Genomic DNA, 19235 nt, shown 5'->3' with positions numbered 1-19235 from the left:
TCCTCTATCAGCACTAAGGTCTAACAAGACCAGTACAGGGAGGAGTCCTCTATCAGCACTAAGGTCTAACAAGACCAGTACAGAGAGGAGTCCTCTATCAGCACTAAGGTCTAACAAGACCAGTACAGGGAGGAGTCCTCTATCAGCACTGAGGTCTAACAAGACCAGTACAGGGAGGAGTCCTCTATCAGCACTAAGGTCTAACAAGACCAGTACAGAGATGAGTCCTCTATCAGCACTAAGGTCTAACAAGACCAGTACAGAGATGAGTCCTCTATCAGCACTAAGGTCTAACAAGACCAGGACAGAGATGAGTCCTCTATCAGGACTAAGGTCTAACAAGACCAGTACAGAGATGAGTCCTCTATCAGCACTAAGGTCTAACAAGACCAGTACAGAGATGAGTCCTCTATCAGCACTAAGGTCTAACAAGACCAGTACAGAGATGAGTCCTCTATCAGCACTAAGGTCTAACAAGACCAGTACAGAGATGAGTCCTCTATCAGGACTAAGGTCTAACAAGACCAGTACAGAGATGAGTCCTCTATCAGCACTAAGGTCAAACAAGACCAGTACAGAGAGGAGTCCTCTATCAGCACTAAGGTCTAACAAGACCAGGACAGAGAGGAGTCCTCTATCAGCACTAAGGTCTAACAAGACCAGTACAGGGAGGAGTCCTCTATCAGCACTAAGGTCTAACAAGACCAGTACAGGGAGGAGTCCTCTATCAGCACTGAGGTCTAACAAGACCAGTACAGGGAGGAGTCCTCTATCAGCACTAAGGTCTAACAAGACCAGTACAGAGATGAGTCCTCTATCAGCACTAAGGTCTAACAAGAACAGTACAGAGATGAGTCCTCTATCAGCACTAAGGTCTAACAAGACCAGTACAGAGATGAGTCCTCTATCAGCACTAAGGTCTAACAAGACCAGTACAGAGATGAGTCCTCTATCAGCACTAAGGTCTAACTAGACCAGTACAGAGATGAGTCCTCTATCAGCACTAAGGTCTAACAAGACCAGGACAGAGAGGAGTCCTCTATCAGCACTAAGGTCTAACAAGACCAGGACAGAGAGGAGTCCTTTATCTGCTGCCATTAAGAGGTCATTTGTAATTTTCACCAGTGCCGTCTCGGTGCTGTGGTGTTTTCTAAATCCTGATTGAAATTTCTCAAATAAACTATTATGATGGAGAAAGTCACACAACTGATTTGCGACCACTTTCTCAAGGATCTTGGAGAGGAAGGGGAGGTTAGAGATCGGTCTGTAGTTAGCCAACACCTCTGGATCCAGAGTGGCTTCTTCAGGAGAGGTTTAATAACAGCCACCTTGAAGGAGTGTGGTACGTGGCCTGTTAGCAGAGACACATTGATAATATCTAATAGAGAGGCAAAACGTCTTTAAGCAGCCTCGTCGGGATGGGGTCCAAGAGACAGGTAGACGTGTTCGAAGTAGAAACCGTTGAAGATAATTGGTCACGGTTGATGGGAGAAAAGCCCTCCAAATATACACCAGGGCATACAGCGGTTTCCAAGGCCATTCCACTTGAGGACAGATTGGCACTGGTTAAGGGCAAGAGATTATTAATCTTGTCCCTAATAGTTAAAATCTTTTCATTAAAGAAGTTCATAAAGTCATTACCACTAAGGTTTATAGGAATGCTCGGCTCCACAGAGCTGTGACTCTCTGTCAGCCTGGCTACAGTGCTGAAGAGAAACCTGGGGTTGTTCTTATTTTTCTATTACTGATGAGTAATAGGCTGCTCTGGTATTACGGAGGGCCTTCTTATATGTTTTAAGACTATCTCGCCAAACTAAGCGGGATTCTTCCAGATTAGTTGAACGCCATATGCGTTCAAGCTTTCGTGACGTTTGCTTCAGTTTGCGGGTCTGTGGGTTATACCAGGGAGCAAACCTCCTCTTCCTCACTGTCTTCTTCTTCAGAGGGGCTATCGAGTCCAGTGTCATTCTCAGAGAGCCTGTGGCACTGTCAACAAGATGATCAATCTGGGACGGACTAAAGTTAGACCAGGAGTCCTCTGTTATATTGAGATGTGGTATTGAATCAAATGCAGAAGGAATCGCGTCTTTAAATTTAGCTACAGCACTGTCAGTTAGACATCTGGTGTAGAAACTTTTGACTAACGGAGTACACTCCGGTAGTATAAATTCAAAAGTGATGAGGTTGTGGTCTGACAGAAGAGGATTCTGTGGGAAGACGTTCAAATGCTCGATGTCAACGCCATAAGTAAGAACAAGATCAAGCGTGTGGCCAAAGCTGTGAGTGGGTTTCTGTACTCTCTGACAGAAGCCAATCGAGTCCAACAAGGAGATGAATGCAGCACTAAGGCAATCATTATCAACATCCACATGGATATTAAAATCTCCAACAATAATAACTTTATCGGTTTTAAGAACCAAACTTGATATAAATTCTGAGAATTCAGATATAAACTCTGAATATGGACCTGGTGGCCGGTACAGAATCACAAATCGAATTGGCTGTAGTGTTTTCCAGGTTGGATGTGAAAGACTAAGAACAAGGCTTTCAAATGAGGTGTAGTGTAATTTAGGTTTAGGATTAATTAATAGGCTCGATTCAAAGATGGCTGCTACTCCACCTCCTCGACCGGTGCCTCGAGGAATGTGAGTATTAATATGACTTGGAGGAGTCGATTCATTCAGGCAGACATATTCTTCATGGCTCAGCCAGGTTTCAGTTAGGCAACATAAATCAATGTGATTATCTGATATTAAATCATTTAGTAACACAGCTTTAGATGACAGAGATCTAATATTTAGGAGACCACATTTAATAGACCTGTTTTGTTGCACTGCTGAAATAATGGTGTTAACTTGTATAAGGTTATTGTGTACGACTCCTCTTCTACACACACCTATACATCACCCTATTAGATCAACGGGGAAATGATGGTGCTAAACATTCATCTTATTGTAGGTGATGAGATGGTTCAGCAGCCAATGAGAACAGAGGATCTGATTGGACTGTCTTTGAGTTGTTGTTGTTGTTGTTGTTGTTGTTGTTCCTTCACTGCAACACAAAGCAACACAAACATCATCCATGTAAATGCAGGAGTGAGATATCTTAACAGAGGAAGCTCACAGCTTGTGAGGGAATATGTCCAGAATATATTCATTTGAAGCTTAATTAATATTCACATAAGAGATTAATATAATATAATATTTTACATCATGCTACAAAACATTTAATCAGTTTATAACATAAAGTTCATCGCTGAGGATTTAACTAATAATATAAATAAATACACTGGCTTCATATTTAAAGAATTATGAATGAATCCGCAGTTATAATCCAATAACTGATTTTACTTCCTCTGAAGCGTGAGCTCCACCCAGACGTAGAGGACCCTGAACGCACCACGGAGCCCGCAGCCAGACTGAGTCTCTGGAGCGCCCCCTGGTGGTGGACTGCAATATTCACACCTTCACGGGTTCACTGTGCATTCATAGAGTCAGACAAGTATCCCACATGAGTGGAAGAGGGTCCTCCAGTCAGAGGGTCGCGGGTTCGATTCCCGGCTGCAGCTGAGAGTCTTTCTGTTATTGAAGAAGCTTCTGGATTCATTTTGACTCGTGTATTTGTTTCATCGTCCTGTGCACAGTTATGATCATTGTGTTATTGTTAAATCTCTTGTGTAAGATGATCAGATGTGAGTCCAACACATGAATATAATACAATATAAAAACACTCAGTGCTGCATGGAGGAGGTGTGTCATACGTGTGTCATACGTGTGTCATACGTGTGTGTGTGTGTGTGTGTGTGTGTGTGCACGTCACTAACAGTGCGGGTCCTTTAACCATAAATCATTCAGGAGGCGAGCCGAGAGGCACCGAGGACGCACGAGACACTCTGGAGACGCTGCTGCTGGTTCTGCTGGTTCTGCTGCTGGTTCTGGTTCTGCTGGTTGAGTCTGAGGCCTGACCCGGATCCTTTCCTCTCCCCGCCGCCATGCTGCCGGCCCAGGAGGCCGCTAAGATCTACCACACCAACTACGTGCGTAACGCGCGTGCGGTGGGCGTGCTGTGGACCGTGTTCACCATCACCTTCTCCGTCATCACCGTGGTGGTCTTCATCCAGCCCTACTGGATCGGGGACAGCGTGCACACGCCGCAGGCCGGCTACTTCGGCCTCTTCCACTACTGCATCGGCAACGCGCTCACCTCCGAGCTCACCTGCAAAGGCAGCGCGCTGGACTTCGGCTCCATCCCGTCCGGCGCCTTCAAGACCGCCATGTTCTTCGTGGGCATCTCCATGCTGCTGGTGGTGGGCTCCATCGTCTGCTTCAGCCTCTTCTTCTTCTGCAACGCCGGCAGCGTCTACAAGATCTGCGCCTGGATGCAGCTGGCCTCCAGTGAGTCCCTTTACCCATGACATCATAATATGACCTTTACTGAGCAGGTTCCTGAATGCAACATCACTGTTTCATTCAGCTCTTGACCCTTTAAACTGATCTTGAATGACTTCATCACTAAGAGACAGAAGCCGTCGGCCTCTCGTCACGCGGCGCTGCAGCAACATGACGGGGAAACAACTCAAAGTTATTATAGAAGTGTCATCTGAGCCTCCAGTGAGTGTCGAAGTACATAAGTCACTTTGAAATAGTGATAGAGTACAGCCGCGTGGGAGAGTCAATGTACTCGGTACTAACCTAATCTCATATATATATATATATCATAAGAGACTTTATCTTAATATTAAAGAGCCATTAAAACAGACTCAGCCTTTCAGAAACTCGAGCTGTGTGTGAAACACGACGCTCTGGTGAACCGGGGCAAGTGAAAGCACCTTCAGGTGTGCAGTTACACTTTCTCCTCTCGTCATGCACCTGTCGCTCTGTGTGTGTGTGTAGGTGAAAGTGTGCGTTTGTGTTCTCACGTTTCAACACCAGGTCGTTCACATGAGGCGGCGGGGCGAGGGTTAATAATGCAGGACCAGGGTGTGTGTGTGTGTCAGCAGTATGATGTGTTTACCTATTAAGTACTGAGAACCTTTACATTATGAATACATTCAGTAAATACTCCATTACAAAGTAACTATAATGATAATCTGTCAACATGCTTCATGCTAAAGATGTCACACAAACGGTCTGACGTTGGCCCCGCCCCCTCAGGCACCTGCATGGTGATTGGCTGCATGATCTACCCCGACGGCTGGGACTCGGACGAGGTGAAGCGGATGTGCGGCCAGCGGACCGACAAGTACACGCTGGGCAACTGCACGGTGCGCTGGGCCTACATCCTGGCCCTCATCAGCATCATGGACTCCATGGTGCTCTCCTTCCTGGCCTTCAGCCTGGGCAGCCGGCAGGACAAGCTGCTGCCAGAGGACTTCCAGGTGGAGGACAAAGGTGAGGGGGCAGGGAGGGGGGGAGAGGACTTCCAGGTGGAGGACAAAGGTGAGGGGGCAGGGAGGGGGAGAGGACTTCAGGTGGAGGACAAAGGTGAGGGGGCAGGGAGGGGGGGAGAGGACTTCCAGGTGGAGGACAAAGGTGAGGGAAGAGAGGAAGTCTAGGTGGAGGAGAAAGGTGAGGGGGCAGGGAGGGGGGAGAGGACTTCCAGGTGGGGGGGAAAGGAGGGGGGGGGAGACAGGTGGGTGACACCATTTAGCTGAGGAAGAGGATGATGATGCTACCAGATGTTCCGATGGTCCCCGTTCGGCCTCCATGATGACCTGAGGACATGACCTCTCCTCCTCAGCCTCCCGTCAGTGACCTTCTCTCTCCTCAGATAACGCCTAGGCCCCGAGTGGACGAGGGAGGAGGAGGCGAGGCTTCAGGAGGAGGAGCTCCGGCTCCAGGACCACCTGAAGAGGACTTGAGGAGTTCCCCGTCCCTCAGGAGGGGATCGGCTCCCCGGCACGACGTCATCGGTCGCCATGGAAACTCAGAACTGATGACCGAGGAGCATTTTGTAGAGATAATAAATAAAATGTTAAATAACCCTCAAGGACGAGTTCAGTGAGATGATCATGGTAATGAGTGTGTCTGTGTGTGTGTGTGTGTCTCTGTGTGTGTGTGTCTGTGTCTGTGTGTGTCTCTGTGTGTGTGTGTGTCTGTGTCTCTGTGTGTGTCTGTGTGTGTCTGTGTGTGTCGGAGGATGTAAACAAAATATATTGTCGTCAAATTTGGAAAAATGTTTATTTTTATGAGCTACAGAAAACAACTTTTCAAATGAAGCGACGAAGTAGAAAAGAGAGAAAAGAGGAACGACAGCGATGTCCAGACCTCCAGACCCTCAGACCTCGAGGTCCTCCTGGTCCTCCAGACCTCGAGGTCCTCCTGGTCCTCCAGACCTCGAGGTCCTCCTGGTCCTCCAGACCTCGAGGTCCTCCTGGTCCTCCAGACCTCGAGGTCCTCCTGGTCCTCCAGACCTCGAGGTCCTCCAGGTCCAGAGGTGTGAAGAACAGCTGGAAGCTCGTCTGGCTGTTCATGTGATGAAGAGGATGCTCTTCATCGTGTTGAAGTGCTTCTTAGAGAACAGAGTGGGATGTCGTGGTGCCGCTTCACAAATGTACAAAAGCTTTGATGAAGCTAACTTAACGTTTATCATCTCACTGAGGAGCTCGTTGCCCACGAGGAGGAGATCATGAGGAGGAGCTTCATGAGGAGATCATGAGGAGGAGATCATGAGGAGGAGCTTCATGAGGAGATCATGAGGAGATCATGAGGAGCTTCATGATGCAATCATCCGCGTGTCTTCCCCCTGTCGACGTCCTTTAATCTGACCTTCAGTCATCTAGAGCTAAAAATACAATAATGTGCTGCAGAGAACGAGCTGGAGTCAGAGGAGAGGTCGAGAGGCCGAGAGGCCGAGAGGCCGAGAGGTCGAGAGGCCGACGCGTCCCGTGCAGCCAGAAGACCACCAGTTCATCTCCAGTGAGATCCAACAGTCTGTTACTGTGTTGATGAAGAGGAGCGGCCTCAGGGTCCTGCAGACACTCCCCTTCACCCTCGTGAGGTGAAGGTGACCTCTCCAGGTGACCTCTAGCAGGTGAGCCAGGCGTGGGTGAGGCACTGGGCCGCCGTGGCGCGGCGCTCGGGCACCAGGTCCAGCATGGGCAGCAGGAAGGTGCTGAAGGTGTGCGCCTCCTCCTTGGACCACTCGTACTTCTCCATCAACACGTCCATCAGGCCCCACGGCTTCAGCTTGGTGATGTGACGGAGGTCGCCTGAGAACACGGAGAGCGCCATGAGCACCATGCTAACGGAGCACCATGCTAACGGAGCGCGCCATGAGCACCATGCTAACGGAGCGCCATGAGCACCATGCTAACGGAGCGCCATGAGCACCATGCTAACGGAGCACCATGCTAACGGAGCGCCATGAGCACCATGCTAACGGAGCGCGCCATGACACCATGCTAACGGAGCGCGCCATGAGCACCATGCTAACGGAGCGCCATGAGCACCATGCTAACGGAGCACCATGCTAACGGAGCGCCATGAGCACCATGCTAACGGAGCACCATGCTAACGGAGCGCGCCATGAGCACCATGCTAACGGAGCGCCATGAGCACCATGCTAACGGAGCACCATGCTAATGGAGCACTATGCTAACGGAGCGCGCCATGAGCACCATGCTAACGGAGCACCATGCTAACGGAGCGCCATGAGCACCATGCTAACGGAGCGCCATGCGCACCATGCTAACGGAGCACGATGCTAACGGAGCGCCATGAGCACCATGCTAACGGGCCAATGAGGCGCAGGTATTTTGAGAGCTTTACCTTTCTTGGTGAAGAACTCTTTAGAGTATTTTCCTGCCAAGATCAGCTTCCGAGGAACTTTCCCCAGCAGCTCGATGATCAGCGCTATGTGATCTACAGGGAGGAGAGAGGAGGAGGAGGAGAGAGAGAGAGAGAGAGGAGAGGAGAGGGGAGGAGAGAGAGAGAGAGAGGAGGAGAGGAGAGGAGAGGAGAGAGAGGAGAGAGGAGAGGAGAGAGAGGAGAGAGAGGAGGAGAGGAGGAGAGAGGAGAGAGAGAGAGAGAGGAGGAGAGAGAGAGGAGAGAGAGGAGGAGAGAGAGGAGGAGAGAGAGAGAGAGAGAGAGAGAGAGAGGAGGAGGAGAGAGAGAGAGAGAGGAGAGGAGAGGAGAGAGAGAGAGAGAGAGGCGGAGAGGAGAGAGAGCAGAGGGAGAGGAGGAGAGAGAGAGTAGGAGAGAGACAGAGGAGGAGGAGGAGAGAGAGGAGAGGAGAGGAGGAGAGAGAAAGCAGGAGAGAGACAGAGGAGAGAGAGGAGGAGGAGAGAGAGAGAGAGAGAGAGGGGAGAGGAGAGAGAGAGACAGAGGAGGAGAGAGACAGAGAGGAGGAGAGAGAGACAGAGAGAGGAGAGAGAGACAGAGAGAGGAGGAGAGAGGAGCTGGTGAGGCAACAGGCTCAACGGGGTCTGAGAACCTTGGGGGGGGGGGTCACTGACCTTCATCCCTGGAGTAGTCTTCTCCAGAGTGGGGCTCAAACAGGTAATCCCCGGTGGCGAGCTCGAAGGCCTGAGGACGGAGAACACGCGTGTGCTCAGTCACTGGTAGAAATAATAATGACAACAACAACAACAACAAGTGGTACCATGCAGGCGGTGCTCCAGATGTCTGCCGGGGTGCTGTAGCCGGTCCCCGTCAGAACCTCCAGAGAACGGTACTGACGCGTCTGGATGTCGTCCGTGAAATGTTTGTTCTGCAGGAAGAAGAGGAAGAAGAGGAGGGTGAGTAACAAAGAAGCTAAGGTCAGATGAAGGTCATCTTCAGGTCCACTCACCACCCAGCAGGCGTTGCCCAGGTCAGCGATCTTCACCTGCAGCTTGTCGGCGTTCAGAGGCTCCAGAGGGTTCACCAGCATGTTGCCTGATGCTCCTGGGGGGGGGGGGGGGGGGGGGAGAGCGAGAGAGAGAGAGGGGGGGGGTGAACACGGAACCTGTCACTCCAACAATTGAACAGAGCTCTGAGGATCAGATGTTCTCCCCCTAGTGGTCAGAATGTTGTTTGTTCTCATGTCTGGATGCACATTAAAGACTCTTTTGTGTGTGAATGTGTGTGAATGTGTGTGCGTGTGTGTGTGAATGTGTGTGAGAGTGTGCGTGTGTGTGTGTGTGAATGTGTGTGTGAGTGTGTGTGTGTGTGAGTGTGTGTCTATAGTTGGTTAACTCACCATCTTCATCCTCCTCTTCTCCTCTTTTGGTCTCCCCTTGTGTGTCCATCTCCTCCTTCTTCTCCTCCTCTTCCTCCTTTTTCTCCTCCTCCTCCTCAGGGACCGGGTCTGGGAGCAGGTCTGCATCCCCCGGTGTGCCGTTACAGGTCTGGTGGTCTTCCATGTGACTCAGGGGGTCCCGGGTCTCTGGTGGGTTGGCCTTGCGTTGCTGCTTCTCCTTCTCCTCCTCCTCCTCCTCCTCCTCCTCCTCTTTCTGCTCCTCCTCCTGCTCCTCCGTGGTCCCCCGTACCTCCGGCCTGGCGGCGTGGCCGTTGCATTTCGCCTCCACGCCGTTCAGGGCGCCGCCCTCCCCTCGCTCCTCGGCCTCCATGTGGCGGTCCTGCGGCGCGGCCGGCGAGGTCGCGTCCTCGGCGGTTTCTGTCGTCGTCGTCTCCTCATCTTCCTCATCCTCCTCCTCCTCCCCTTCCCCTCCTCCCTCCATCTCCTGGATCCTCTTCTCCAGCATCTCCGCCTGCTTCTTCTGCTTCTTCCTCAGCTTCTTCTTTTTGTTCTTGGACATCTTGGCCACCTTGGAAAGAGGATCAAGGAGAGAGGAAACATCAGAGGATCAAGGAGAGGAAACATCAGAGGATCAAGGAGAGAGGAAACATCAGGACTTACTGGTTTGGGAGCCGGCGCTGTGCTCACTGGAGGAGAGAAGAGAAGATCACATGACATGTGAGGAGCAGAGAGACACCTCCAGAACAACAGGTCTCTCTCTCTCGCTCTCTGTCTCTCTCTGGACCTCTCTCTCTCTCTCTCTCTCTGGACCTCTCTCTCTCTCTGGACCTCTCTCTCTCTCTCTCTCTGGACCTCGACCTCTCTCTCTGGACCTGTGAGGTTCTTACCTGCAGAGCCAGAGGGAGGCGCAGCGCCAGTCTTCTGCCACTGGGTGGCTTCGGCGGCCATCTTCTTGACGTAGGGCTCGTTGACGGTCAGCAGGATGTTCTCCGGCTTGATGTCCGTGTGGATGATCTTACACTTTGTGTGGAGGTAGTCCAACCCCTGGAGGACCTGCAGGAGGACACACGTCCAGCGTGAGGAGACGGCGCCTCCTCGTGAAGTCTCAGGTGTGGTGTCGCTGTGCAGTACCTGTTGTATGATGCTCTTCACGCAGGGGAGGGGCAGACCCTGGTAGTTGGACTTGATGATCCACTTCAGGAGGTGATAACCCAGAACCTCGAACACCATGCACACGTCTGCAGACACGGTCAAGGTCCAACACGTCTCCTCATGTGGGTTCACAGCATGCGGGGTTCAGCCTCTCACCTGGTGAGTGGGCTCAGCCTCTCACCTGGTGAGTGGGTTCAGCCTCTCACCTGGTGAGTGGGCTCAGCCTCTCACCTGGTGAGTGGGCTCAGCCTCTCACCTGGTGAGTGGGTTCAGCCTCTCACCTGGTGAGTGGGCTCAGCCTCTCACCTGGTGAGTGGGTTCAGCCTCTCACCTGGTGAGTGGGTTCAGCCTCTCACCTGGTGAGTGGGCTCAGCCTCTCACCTGGTGAGTGGGCTCAGCCTCTCACCTGGTGAGTGGGCTCAGCCTCTCACCTGGTGAGTGGGTTCAGCCTCTCACCTGAAGAGGATTCTGTGTTTAAGGATACGAGTTCCGTTCATTCCGGAGATCTTGAAGTCGTCCAGAAGCTGCACCACCTTCTCTCTGCTGGGGTCACTGGGGTCCGTGTTCCTCACCTGGAAGACACAGCGGGCTGAGACACAGGAACTGGACCATGTGTCATGTGACCATGTGTCATGTGACATGTGACTTGTGGCTCTTACAGATTTGAGCAGCTTGATCTCGTCCAGAGCCGTCTCCGTGTAATGTTCAGCGCTCTTCACCACCTTCATGGCCACGAAGCGCTTCTCCCTGAAACACAAACATTAAAACCACGTCAACGTGTTGTTGTTTTGGTAACATCAAGCCTCTGTGCGTCCATATATATATATATATATATATATAATATAGAGCAGTCACGTACTGGATGTCTAAGGTCATATATATATTATATAATATAGAGCAGTCACGTACTGGATGTCTAAGGTTATATATATATATATATATAAAATATAGAGCAGTCACGTACTGGATGTCTAAAGTCATATATATATATAATATATATTATATAATATAGAGCAGTCACGTACTGGATGACTAAAGTCATATATATATATATAATATAGAGCAGTCACGTACTGGATGTCTAAAGTCATATATATATATAATATAATATAATATAGAGCAGTCACATACTGGATGTCTAAAGTCATATACAGGACTGTCTCAGAAAATTAGAATATTGTGATAAAGTTCTTTATTTTCTGTAATGCAATTAAAAAAACAAAAATGTCATGCATTCTGGATTCATTACAAATCAACTGAAATATTGCAAGCCTTTTATTCTTTTAATATTGCTGATTATGGCTTACAGCTTAAGAAAACTCTAAAATCCTATCTCATAAAATTTTAATATTTCCTCAGACCAAGTAAAAAAAAAGATTTATAACAGCTGAGTGTTTGTCAAGGCTCAGGAAACCCTTGCAGGTGTTTCGAGTTAATTAGACAATTCAAGTGATTTGTTTAATACCCTATGAGTATACTTTTTCATGATATTCTAATATTTAGAGATAGGATATTTGAGTTTTCTTAAGCTGTAAGCCATAATCAGCAATATTATAAGAATAAAAGGCTTGCAATATTTCAGTTGATTTGTAATGAATCCAGAATGCATGACATTTTTGTTTTTTTAATTGCATTACAGAAAATAAAGAACTTCATCACAATATTCTAATTTTCTGAGACAGTCCTGTATATATATTATATAATATAGAGCAGTCACGTACTGGATGTCTAAGGTTATATATATATATAATATAATATAGAGCAGTCACATACTGGATGTCTAAGGTCATATATATATAATATAGAGCAGTCACGTACTGGATGTCTAAGGTCATATATATATATATAATATATATATATAATATAGAGCAGTCACATACTGGATGTCTAAGGTCATATATATATATATATATAATATAGAGCAGTCACGTACTGGATGTCTAAGGTCATATATATATATATATATATATATAATATAGAGCAGTCACGTACTGGATGTCTAAGGTCATATATATATAAATATATAATATAGAGCAGTCACATACTGGATGTCTAAGGTCATATATATATATATATATTATATAATATAGAGCAGTCACGTACTGGATGTCTAAGGTCATATATATATATAATATATATATATAATATAGAGCAGTCACATACTGGATGTCTAAAGTCATATATATATATATAATATAATATAGAGCAGTCACATACTGGATGTCTAAGGTCATATATATATAATATAATATAGAGCAGTCACGTACTGGATGTCCCAGGCCAGCCACACGGTGGAGAAGTGCCCCCAGCCCAGCTTCCGGATCACATGGTATCTCCCGTGGAACAGATCTCCGATCTTCACGTGGTGGTATCCACCTGGAGGAAGAAGAACGGTCAAACATCGGTGCTTCAGGACCGCGTTGTGTGTGTGGTATCACTTGGTACCACGTGTGTCCCGGTGCTGGTTCTGCTGGTTCTACGGGCTCGTGGACTCGTACCCCTGCAGTAGTCGTTGGGGTCCTCCTGCTCGTCGTCATCGGAGCCCAGGATCTCCTCGTCCTGCTCCGGCACCGGAGAGTCCGCCTGGCCCGGCTGAGAGGCGCCCCGACGGCCGTGAGGTTCTGGTCTGGTGGGCAGAGCGAGAGAGAAGGTGATGAGCGAGAGAGAGAGAGAAGGTGATGGAGGGAGGGACTCAAGAAGACTGACGGAGGAGCGACGTGGAAGACGACTGAATCCGGTAGAAAGACTGAAAGACGCCATTTTAATAATTAAGAATGGCCGAGGAGGTGAACCCTGAACCGTTTGTCGCTCATGACTCACGACACCAACACGTCCAACACGCATCGTCCTGCTGAACGCTCAGACTAAACCATGGGACCTCAGTGGAATCTGTTATTCACTATGACAGAGAACGTGTTGATGGAACAGAAACGAGAAGCTCCTGCAGATTATCACCCCCCCCCCCAGGTTAAAGCATAACATGAGGGACGCGGTCTGAATACTCCCATCCTCATAATCTTCTTCTTCGTGGAGCTGAACGAGACGTCAAACCACACGGTAACAATCCCGTCGGCAGCATCAGTGACACCGTCAGCCAATCAGAGACAGCCAGAGGAACGCTGACAGCCAATCAAAAGGGAGCTCTCAAATAGAAAGTCACAGAAAGACTCCTGAGCCAACATACCGTCCCCAAATCTGTCCTGATGACACATGTGATCATTCAATAAACTGTTGCAGTGATTCACAGGATCAAACAGGTCTACCCGGACCCAGCAGGTCTACCAGGACCCACCAGGATCCACCAGGACCGTTTCAGTGTGAGTCAAAGCTAATGGAGATAATTTAAGGCCGTCACATTGTCTCTTCAGCCAGATATCAGCCGACAGCTCGTGTGTGTGTGTGTGTGTGTGCGTAAAGAGAAGATTCTTCTTCTTCATCCTGTGTTCTACATCTCCATTTCTGTGGTGTGAAGGTGTCCCCGAGTGGGAACATGTGCTCATGATGTTTCCTCCTGTGGTTGTTGTGTGTTATTCATGAATATTAATAACCCAGTTTCTCTGAGGCTGGAGCTGGCAGCGCGGCGTCACCCACACAGTGTGGAGGAAGTGAGAACCACCAACCCACCGCGAGGAAGACGAGCCGCGAGGAAGACGCTCCAGTGAAGCCGTTGATCCTCTCGGCATTAAGATCAGAGTATTAACACGTCTGTGTCAGAGTATCTAACCTCTTCATCTTCATCATTCTCTGTTCAACCTCTTCATCTTCATCATCCTCTGATCACATCAAAAGACTCAAATCTGAAGTGTTTCCTAGACTTCATAAATGTTGATGTTCTTCATAACTACGATCACAACGTCACATTTCTGTTAAAATCTCTTAAAAATATGAAGGAGTCGGCTTAAAAACTGTCAGTTTGACCTTTGACCTCGAGACGACTAAAAACAGAGAAACTATTTATAGGAAGATGAGGGGCAGAAGGTGGAGGGCAGGGAAGATGTGTGGAGCCAATGTGTATAAAAACAAAAACGAGCATCCCGTTGTTGTGTTTATTAACAAACAACAACAACACCTGTCACGAGCGTCCGTCCTCACTGCGGAACCCGGCCATCGGACCGGCCGCTCAATGCCCTCTGACAACCAGCAGGACTTCTGAACACCTGGAGCTCTCAAGACAACCTGCACACACACACACACACACACAGTCAGGCACACACACACACACACACACACACACAGTCACACCTCTTACCTGGCAGATGCACGGATGCCCATGGGACGTGATTGAGGGAGCAGGACAAGAGAGAGAAGATGTAAAAGAAAACCTTCTCACTCCATCCGCCGGACCAAACGGAGGTGAAGGAGAGGATGGGAGGTGAAGAGTGAAGGAGGAATAAGAGGAGGAGAGAGTAATCAGCGCTGACAACTGAAGATCAGAGATGAAAGAGGAGGAGGAGGTGGGTGGGAAGACTGGTGCAGAGAGGAGAGGGAGGAGGAGGAGAGACATGTGGGGCTGCAGGCTGAACACTGAGACCTGGAGCTCGCTCACTTCTCCAACACTCTCTCTCTCTTTTCTCTCTACATCTGACCGAGAACTCTCCTTGGCTGTCGTCAGCCGTTGGGCCCGCCCCCTTCCCTGACAGCTGGCTCCTGATTGGATGATGCAGCCCAGCACTGCAATGCAGGTGAGGGGACGGCATCAGACTCCCCCCCCCCCCTCCTCCCCCAACCAAAACACCATCCACGCGTTTTGCAGGAGTTGTTGCTCCTCCAGACGATCTCAACCCGTGACAATATAATTATTGTTGTTCTGTCCACAAGCCCCGCCCACCAGCGTCCTGACCCTTGATCACCGCTAGAGGAGCAGCCTCGTTCCAATAGAGTCTTACCTTTGGGAAGCTTTAAATGAGCTTTAAATGAACGCTTCATTTGAGTCAACGTTGTTAATTACATGGATGAAGTCTCCGTTTGGTTGGTCGCTAAATGTTTTACAACAAATTCATATTAGAGGGAATTCTGACCCCTTTGAAATACTCATAAACAGCTCATAAAACCTGTTGCATGTCATCTCAGTGGAACTTTTCTTTATCCGGGTCATTAATCAGAACACAACATCATTTATGACTACTTCTAGCGGACGGACCGTTTCCCTATTTAATGAGATGGTTTCACCTGTGCTCTTCTAGTTCTGACTCATCAAATGGATGTAGAAATACAAAGAGCAATGACACTAATGGAAACATTCAGTGAAGGAGACCGTGTTCAGAAAGATTAACAATCCCACGTTCACACCTTTAACCCCGTTTCACCTGTGGTCTCAGTCCGTTCACCTGCAGCCTGGACCGATGGCAGCTGAAGGAAACCCACACACCTGCCATGACCCTGCGTCTCCTGGTCTCTCGGACCCATGGGGTCTCTAGAGGATGCGCGTGCTCCAGGGCTGAACGTGGCCAAAACATCAACGTCCTCCAGGTAGAAATCACTGTACGGCGCAACGCACACAAAGTGTAAAGGTGAGGATAACGGAGAGAGAGAACTGGAGGACTCAGAGCGTCGGGTGATAAACGATGTGAAGGTTATGTACTGTAACTCTGCAGCTGCTCTTCCTCTTTAGTCCGAGAGATCCACAAAGAACACGAGGAACCGACGACGTGAGGAGAGGAAACATGGCTTCATGTCTGAAAATATATGGTAACAAAATAAAGAGTTGGTTGATGAGCTCTTTCAAAGCTGGCAGCACAACTCCTCTTCCCACACACACTGGACCCGAGCAGGTAGACAGGTGGTCAGCATGCGCTCGTCTTCCATCTCTCACTAGGAACCAACATGAGACCTTCTCCACGACTCACTTGCATGTGAGACGCTGGCTAACTTCACCACGGCGGTGTTGATGGAGACGATCCACCTGGCAAAGGAGGACACTGCTGAAGAGGTTTACACGAGGCCACAAGAAACTCTGCACTTCAGAGATCCATCTGGTTGTGGGACCAGGTCCACTGAGAGGTCTACCGAGAGGACCCCTCTCCACTGAGAGGTCTACTGAGAGGTCTACTCTCCACTGAGAGGTCCACTGAGAGGTCTACTCTCCACTGAGAGGTCTACTGAGAGGTCTACTCTCCACTGAGAGGTCTACTGAGAGGTCTACTCTCCACTGAGAGGTCTACTGAGCTGCTACGTCACTCAGCAAAGCAGCCACAACAAGAGCGAGGGGGGTCAGAGAGAGATGAGACAGAGGAGGAGGAGGGGAGGTCGCATACTCTCCACTCGCTTGATGGTTATTGACCGAAATGATGCATTTTTACTAGAAACTCTTGCACAGCGTCGCTGACAGGAGGGAACAGATGCAGGTGTATGCTGGCGTCCTAACATCTACAGGCAGCTCTCTGTGGCAGCTCACATATCAAGTGACAGGCTGGAGACAGCAGAGCTCAGAGACACTTCAAAACCCGGCGCTCCCGACTGCATAAAGAAACTCATGAAGAACCACATAAGAGACACTCCCTCATAATCCAAACTGAATACAGACATTCATACTTCAGATTCAGTGAATCTTATAGTTCCATATACATCTTCAATGTCCATAAATTAACATAGAAGTGTAAGAAAACAGACACCCGTTGAAACTTCAGAACTTGCCCGTTAATCAGATATTTGTTTATTTGTAGTTATTTAATAATTAATAAATAATGGTCCATTGATTGGCGTATATAACCTCTGGTTAATCCCTGTAATTCACTTGTAATTACTGCATTATGAGCAAGTGTTGCCTGCCAACAGCTGGACAGACTAGTCCTCCAGATTAAAATACACATTTAGGACGACAGTTATCTGAAAAGAAAGAAATACTTTAGCCATGAGATCAATTAAGTGATCCTTTAATTAAAGAGAGGCTGTCAAGATCTTGAGGAACTGGAAAGACATGTGAGATTCTAGAAAGAGGTATCACGGTACAGATGAGGGTGTGTATGCATGTGGCTCCTGGGAGGTTTATGGACAATCAGCTGTGATCAACAACAACATGCAGACTTACTTCTTCCCAGGTTTCCTTGGCTTTGTCCTCTTCTTCCTGGCTTGCATGGCGAGTACTGCGAAGTAGAAAGAAACCAGTCAGGTCACGTGAAATAATCCCTAAACCCGACATGTGTCTCACAGCTCTGACGTGGTCGTAAACACAATAATATACCCGCTGCTGGCAGTGAGGCAGCGTGAGCAGCTCACTAAGCCCGCAAGGAGCTAACGTCCACTGGGGGACGAGCAGTGACGTGGGGCTTGTCCACGTGCTGCCCACGGGCACGCTGGGTCCTGGTGCACGTGTGAAAGAGGCTTCTTGTGTTGCTCCAGTTAGCCTGAAGTGTCGGCGCACACTCAGATGTTAATGTCAGTCTCCCACTAGAGCTAGCTGGAGCTAAAGGCAGTCTCCTACTGGAGCTAGCCGGAGCTAAAGGCAGTCTCCTACTGGAGCTAGCCGGAGCTAAAGGCAGTCTCCCATCAAAGCTAGATGGAGCTAGCCGGAGCTAAAGGCAGTCTGTTGCTGGAGCTAACGTCAGTCTCCCACCAGAGCTAGCTGGAGCTAAAGGCAGTCTCCTACTGGAGCTAGCCGGAGCTAAAGGCAGTCTCCCATCAAAGCTAAATGGAGCTAGCCGGAGCTAACGGCAGTCTCCCATCAGAGCTAGCTGGCGCTAGCCGGAGCTAACGACAGTCTCCCATCAGAGCTAGCCGGAGCTAACGGCAGTCTCCCATCAGAGCTAGCTGGAGCTAGCCGGAGCTAACGGCAGTCTCCCATCAGAGCTAGCTGGAGCTAGCAGGAGCTAACGGCAGTCTCCCATCAGAGCTAGCCGGAGCTAACGGCAGTCTCCCATCAGAGCTAGCTGGAGCTAGCCGGAGCTAACGACAGTCTCCCATCAGAGCTAGCTGGAGCTAGCCGGAGCTAACGGCAGTCTCCCATCAGAGCTAGCTGGAGCTAGCCGGAGCTAACGGCAGTCTCCCATCAGAGCTAGCTGGAGCTAGCCGGAGCTAACGGCAGTCTCCCATCAGAGCTAGCTGGAGCTAGCCGGAGCTAACGGCAGTCTCCCATCAGAGCTAGCTGGAGCTAGCCGGAGCTAACGGCAGTCTCCCATCAGAGCTAGCTGGAGCTAGCGGGAGTTAGCTGTCCGTGAACACGCGCAGCAGAGCGCGTGGCCCTCCGGGCTCCGGCGGCCTGCCGCGCGGCTCGTGCTGGCGGCTCAACGCCGGACCGCGGAGCCAGAGAAGTGACTTGAGCCAAGGCGCGCGCGTGTTTCCAGAAGTACCTGTGAAAAGCGTCTCGGAGTTAGTTAATGCAACGTTACCTTTTCTTTCCATGGCGCTAAACAGTCAGGAGATAAAGCCGCGTTCAAGGACTGCTGGGAATGTTGGCACTCTAAAGTGCGCGAAAAGGAACGACCCAACAGAGTTGAGCTGGAGGGGTCCGTGAAGGAACTGTCACCAGATAACACGAACTATAAGACACTAACTACACTATAACAACACGACATGCAAATAACATCAAGATACAACAATGTTCTCCCAGTTTATAACAAATACATCCGGCACGTGTGTCTACCAACAACACAGGGCTGCGTGGTTTAACCACGACAAGAACTATGCTGAAGAAAACAAGACTTAAGAACATTAAATTAAACCATAAAAAGCAATAAGTTGCAGTGCAGTTTTAGAAACTAAATGCAAAATCATTAAATCTACAGTTCAGCAAACAGAGAATCAATCTAGGTGAAATTAGATAAATGAGGATTATGTAGAGATCCACATGCATTTGGTATTTGTGTGTATTTTAAATAATAATGTTAAAATCCTAAACAAATTTGCAATAAATCAAATTCAGGTGTCATGTTGGGGATTGTTGGCCTTTACAGTCACAAGAAGAAAGT

General features: G+C 49.1%; 2 protein-coding genes across 10 annotated transcripts; one reads left to right on the top strand and one right to left on the bottom strand.

Annotated features, from left to right (window-relative positions):
• The first annotated feature begins 3988 nt into the window (after positions 1 to 3988).
• lhfpl5a (LHFPL tetraspan subfamily member 5a) lies at positions 3989 to 5780 on the top strand. The gene is made up of 3 exons (XM_056437367.1): positions 3989 to 4394; positions 5154 to 5438; positions 5770 to 5780. Exons 1-3 carry the CDS (start codon positions 3992 to 3994, stop codon positions 5778 to 5780), a joined length of 699 nt encoding a protein of 232 aa, XP_056293342.1. The 5' UTR covers positions 3989 to 3991.
• A 380-nt stretch (positions 5781 to 6160) lies between these two features.
• srpk1b (SRSF protein kinase 1b) lies at positions 6161 to 18754 on the bottom strand. 9 transcript variants are annotated; one of them, XM_056437672.1, is made up of 19 exons: positions 17360 to 17400; positions 16179 to 16250; positions 15914 to 16007; positions 15639 to 15811; positions 14582 to 14661; positions 14402 to 14508; positions 12831 to 12958; positions 12600 to 12708; positions 10992 to 11079; positions 10817 to 10904; positions 10312 to 10418; positions 10068 to 10233; positions 9841 to 9866; positions 9181 to 9748; positions 8791 to 8885; positions 8602 to 8709; positions 8456 to 8525; positions 7770 to 7862; positions 6161 to 7210 (listed from the first exon to the last, which is right to left on the bottom strand). In XM_056437672.1, the coding sequence occupies exons 4-19, from the start codon at positions 15736 to 15738 to the stop codon at positions 7026 to 7028; spliced, it is 2118 nt and encodes a 705-aa protein (XP_056293647.1). In that variant the 5' UTR covers positions 15739 to 15811; positions 15914 to 16007; positions 16179 to 16250; positions 17360 to 17400; the 3' UTR covers positions 6161 to 7025. The 9 variants fall into 9 exon arrangements, with proteins under 9 accessions (XP_056293647.1, XP_056293645.1, XP_056293648.1 ...); XM_056437670.1 differs by having other exon boundaries at positions 15639 to 16007; XM_056437673.1 differs by having other exon boundaries at positions 14582 to 14654; positions 15701 to 16007; positions 17360 to 17399.
• Positions 18755 to 19235: the final 481 nt, after the last annotated feature.

Source organism: Pseudoliparis swirei, chromosome 18 (assembly GCF_029220125.1).
Source record: "Pseudoliparis swirei isolate HS2019 ecotype Mariana Trench chromosome 18, NWPU_hadal_v1, whole genome shotgun sequence".
In the NCBI taxonomy this organism is placed as follows: domain Eukaryota; kingdom Metazoa; phylum Chordata; class Actinopteri; order Perciformes; family Liparidae; genus Pseudoliparis; species Pseudoliparis swirei.
The sequence above is the reverse complement of the archived record's forward strand: the minus strand, read 5'-3'. Positions and strand labels throughout refer to the sequence as shown.

Excerpts from the sequence above, each read along its gene's own strand:
- lhfpl5a (XM_056437367.1), top strand. The coding sequence starts at position 3,992 with ATGCTGCCGGCCCAGGAGGCCGCTAAGATCTACCACACCAACTACGTG. Across the intron at positions 4,395-5,153 it reads CTGGATGCAGCTGGCCTCCA|GCACCTGCATGGTGATTGGC; the intron begins GTGAGTCCCTTT and ends CCGCCCCCTCAG.
- srpk1b (XM_056437669.1), bottom strand. The coding sequence starts at position 14,836 with ATGTCTCTCCTCCTCCTCCCTCTCCTCTCTGCACCAGTCTTCCCACCC. Across the intron at positions 10,905-10,991 it reads AGATCAAGCTGCTCAAATCT|GTGAGGAACACGGACCCCAG; the intron begins GTAAGAGCCACA and ends TGTGTCTTCCAG. Across the intron at positions 9,867-10,067 it reads GCCTCCCTCTGGCTCTGCAG|TGAGCACAGCGCCGGCTCCC; the intron begins GTAAGAACCTCA and ends TCTCTCCTCCAG.